Here is a 4,735-nt window from a genome sequence, read left to right on the forward strand (position 1 = left end):
TGTGTATCTATACCCCACCCCACCTGTCCCTGCTCCCAGAAGGCTTCAGGTTGCACCTTTAAACCTGTACCCACTTCTTATTTTATGAGACAAAATACACTGTGGGAATTTCAAGTTCTAGACCAGTGCTATTCAATAGAAATTTCTGTGAATATGTTCTATATCTGCACAGTACAATATGGTTACCAGTAGCCACTACTAGATATATGGCTTGATATATGATACTTGATATATGGCTGGTACCATTGAGGAACTGAATTTTTCATTTTATTTTAATTAATTTAAATTTAGCCACACATGGCTAATGGCTAACATATTGGACAGTGCAGCTCTAAATAATTCCAGACAAACAGATTCTAACACCAGAGTAAAAAATGAAGCTTTTCAGAATGGTGGGAGCTGGCTGTCAAGGAGAGGGACGGGTCAAGGCGCACTGAGTATTGATTGAAGCTGCTTTGGGTGGGCCACTGCCTGCCCCAAGGGGAACCATGGTAGGATGCTCAGAAGCAGCTGAAGATGAGCTTGAGAATCAGGCATGGACAAGATGGGTCCTAATGGGGTCCTAATGGGGTCCTAACAGGGTATGGGATATGGAAATGAAGCAAAAGGAGGTGTAGAGATGGAGGTGGAGGAGGTGCGGGGAAGAGATACCTCCCTGTGAGATAACTACTAACACCAGATCTGGAGAGTTCTAAATCCACCTTAGACCCTTCTCCCCGTGACCCCATCACTGTAAATTTTCATGGAAGGATCATTAAATATCTCCTAGAGCAACTCACATTCTGCAGAGTAATAAACTGAGGTCCAAAGAGGTAACTGGGCTGTCCAGCGTTATATATTGAATCTGTAGCAGAATCAGGACCACAAGTGCATCCCCACTCTCACCCCCACGCACCCTCCTCCCGCCCTCAACCAACTGCACTACAGGAAGGTCGAGCTTCGGAAGGAGAACTGCAGGTAGACAACGAGCAGGCACAGTGAGGCCCAGAAGAGGCCCCAGCGAAGGGAGAAGAAGTTGTAGCCCGATGCCTCCTGGGCCCGTGGCTTGGAGGCACCAGAGAAGGTTGCGTCCTCCTGCAGCAGCTTCTCTCTGGGCTTCCAGTGCACGATGCCCTCCTGGCAGGCCTCGCAGAACTCGCTGCGGTGAGGCCCGCCATCCCGGCGGCTGGCCACGTGGATGCGGTACTGGCCGCCGCGATCCCCGTAGCACTGCTCGCGCAGGCTGCTGATGAGGTTGTCCACCAGGCTCTCGATGTTCTCCTCCAGCATGCTTGACTCATTCAGCCGTGCCGTGCCGCACCTGTAGCACAGCTGCTTGAAGACGCGCATGCGCACCGAGCCCGCCCGCTGGGCGCGGTCCAGGTACATGTGGAAGAGGATGACCACGTGGGGCGACTGCCAGGTGTGCCAGCACCAGGAGCAGTGGAACCTGCGGGGAAGGGAGGCAGGGATGGAGAAGGTGGGCCACCCTCCCAGCCACAGCCGGCCTGGAGGAGCCTGGAAGTTGAGGCGGAGTGTTTACCGCCCCGGGGATACGTTAGTGCCTGAGCCGGTGTCTCAGCCTCCTCCTGGTGAGCTGCCCTTGGCCTGGAGCAGCAACCTCAGGAGCCAGATGCTGGAGCCATCTGGCCTCCAGCAGTGCTCTCCAGCCTGCCTCCTGCGGGCCCTCCCGTGGCCTTGGTCCCCCCAAACCTAATGCACTCAGGACATGGGTCTGGATGCTGCACAGGGTCACTCCCCCAATCTGGGCCTTATTTCTCATCTGTGAAATGCAGGATAATTGTGTCCAATAAGCATCCTTCTGCTCAGACCTCCCATGACTCTGGTAAGGGGGATGACCACACATCTCACTCATGCATCCTGTCTCTTCTGGGGCAAAGAGATGTTTCTAGCTGTCCCAAGCATAGATCACCAAGAATCCACCGGATGGACAGGTGGATGGGTGGTGCACCAGCAGGGAGAGGACTACAGAGTTTGGTCCCTGCACCTTCACAAAGAACACTCTCCTGTCCCTTGACAAATCATCCCTAGATTCCACTGCAGGCCCACAGAAGAGACTGGAAAGGCGTATCCTGGTCTGCATCCCCCTCCACACACATACACAATGTACATTTACGTACACGCAGGCCACTTTGTCTAACCTGGGCCCCTTCGAGTTCCAGCCTCAGGAAACACGGAGGGAAGTGGCCTGGGATGCATATGGCCTAGGTTTCATCTCAGCCCCCACCCAGTGCTGGCACCCCTTCAGTGGCAGAGAACTCATTAAGTCCAGTGGCAGTTCCTTCCATCCCTGAGATAAAGCTCTTCCAGGCCCCCATTACCAAGGCTTTACAGGCAGTCCAGGGTCCACTGGGTTGAGTCTGCCCTCACTGCTGACCCTCTATGGGATCCCTGTTGATGGCCCTGAAGGACCTCTGATGAGGAACTCAGTTCAGTCCAACAGACACCACCCAGCACCTACTGTATGCCAAGCACCACGCAGCGCAGAGGGGTGGAGATGAAGCCAAGCCTGGCCCTGAGCCCTGGGGCCCACAAACAACATAAGCACAGCACAGTACCCAGTGTAGCCCAAGGCAGGATTGGCAGGCCAGAGCCTCCTGATTGGTCCTGAGCCAGAAGGGGAGTGTCCCCCTCCATCCTGCCTCCCTGTGCTAGGCCAGAGCTGCAGGGCACCAGGGTTACAATGCTTACAGGTAGGGTGAGCCTCTGCACAGAATATGCACAAGGGTGATGCCTCTCCAGCCCTGCCTGAGGCCAGCTGGGAGCCACAGATCACCAGCCAGGAATAGGACCAGCTGATCCCTGAGGCAAGAGGAGCCACGAGCCTATGGAGCTCAGCCCCAAACCCCTGGACCCCTGCACCTGAGTTTGCAGCCCTTTGCACCCCTCCCACCAGCCAGCCCAGAGCTTCACGTCTTGTCCCCTCCTTCTGCACCTTTTTAAATCAAGCCAATCCAGATGTTTCCCCTCCCTCAAGCCACACCTCAGGTCTTAAATCTCAAAGCATCAGACCTAGTAGGAGGGGACCTTCGGATCATCTAGTCAAACTTTTATTTCACTGAGAGAAAGAGGGCGCTCTGCACACACAGTTAGTCAGAGACAGAGCCGGGACCCAGCCTGTAACAGGTGCCCAAAAGATGTCTCTTGAATGGATTTGAATTGAAATGAACCAACCAACCTCTGCCTCTCTGACTTTTGTCCCAAAGGCAAGTTCACTCTAATATTTTCAGCTCTTGGGGCAGGAGTACAGGGGTAAGCTCCTCACCCACAGCCTGCCTCCTTCTGTTCCCACCGCCAGCACAAGGAGCTTAGCATGCAAGCATGTGTGAACAGCCCAGTCTGTGTGTCCACACCCCTGGGACACAGCCCCCTGTTGCCCTCCCCAGGGGCCTAGGGCTACTGTCTGTCCTTGATTCAATGGACCCAGGGAAGAGGCCCATACAGATCCTGGAGATGAGCTTGAAGCAGCTTGGGCAGCGAATTCTGAGGCTCCACCCTCAAGCCATGCTCTAGAAGAGGGAGAGGCATGTGGGCTTCAGATGGATGTCTTAACCTCAAGGACTCCTTGCTTTATGAGAGACATGCAGCTCCTATAATGTATGTGATGCTGGGCCGTAAGGACCTACCAAACTCCTGCCCAAAACTTTTTGTCACAGACCTATATGTAAAAGAACTGGAAGGGACTTGATTGATCACCTATGGCCAACTCTCTGGTTTTGCAAATGTGAAAACTGAGACCACGCAGGGAAAAGGACTTTCCCAGGTTCACAGTTAGTTAGCTGCAGAGCCAGTTTCTAGAACATGGCAGGTGGAAAATAAGTGTTTTTTGTATTCAAATCTAATTGCACTGAGTTGACTGAACGGACCTAGGACCAGAGCTAAGGCTTTCCCCAGTGGACCTCACGGCCTCCTGCGCTCAGTTCCTACCAATCTTTAATAAATTATGAAAATATGAAAACATTTAAAATGTCAGAGATTGCAGAGGCATTGAAGAATTACAGCTCTTTATTTACCATAGAAAACCCAGACCCAAAGACAGAATACAATTTGCCAGGGGCATCCAGGAGTCAGTGGCACAGCTGGGATTAGAACCAAGGCCGCTTTGATGCACCTGGCAGTTCCTTCTCTGCCCCCTAGCCTGAGGTGACCCCAGGATGGGGCGCCACGTGTCTCTGCCTCCCCTTGGAAGGTGCCCCCAGGGCTGTGCCGCAGGGCTCTCCACAGCCCGCCACATCCTTCCTCTTACCTGCCCGAGGCATGCTGCTCCAGGTACTGCTTCCAGCCAGGGGCCAGCTCATTGAGCTTGAGGTTGGGGTCTATGATGAGCTCCCAGCTGTCGGCCGGCTTGGCTGCCTCCATCTTCTCATAGAAGACTTTCTTCCACTCGCAAGTGGTCAGGCTGGTACACATGGTCCTGCTGGCAGGGCTGGAAGTTTGAGCTCAACCTGAGTGAGAACACAGAAGATGGCCAGGTAGGTGCAGATCAGTGCAGTCCGTGAGGTCTGAAAATCCTCCTTGATAGAACCAGAAGGAAACAGGACTGAGCAACTTCCTTTGTCACCCTGGAACCTGTTACCATGGCAGCTGGAGCCAGGGCTGGGGAGGAGGGAAGTCCCAAAGGAGCGTTCCAGGGCCCCGAGCTAGGCTGGGGGAGCAGGGCTGGGCAGTGACATAAGCGCAACAAGCAGTGCACACTGACCCAGGCCTCCAGGAGTCTCCAGGAGGCAAGGACAAT

General features: G+C 54.0%; 1 protein-coding gene across 1 annotated transcript; it reads right to left on the reverse strand.

Moving 5' to 3' along the window:
- Nucleotides 1-921: 921 nt before the first annotated feature.
- On the reverse strand, nt 922-4,410 carry RTP2 (receptor transporter protein 2; the record flags this gene model as incomplete). The annotated part of the gene is made up of 2 exons (XM_081235354.1): nt 922-1,429; nt 4,247-4,410. The coding sequence occupies 2 exons, from the start codon at nt 4,408-4,410 to the stop codon at nt 922-924; spliced, it is 672 nt and encodes a 223-aa protein (XP_081091480.1).
- Between the last annotated feature and the right edge of the window lie 325 nt (nt 4,411-4,735).

The sequence above is a fragment of the Mesoplodon bidens genome (assembly GCF_964165515.1).
Source record: "Mesoplodon bidens genome assembly, chromosome: 5".
Lineage (NCBI taxonomy): Eukaryota > Metazoa > Chordata > Mammalia > Artiodactyla > Ziphiidae > Mesoplodon > Mesoplodon bidens.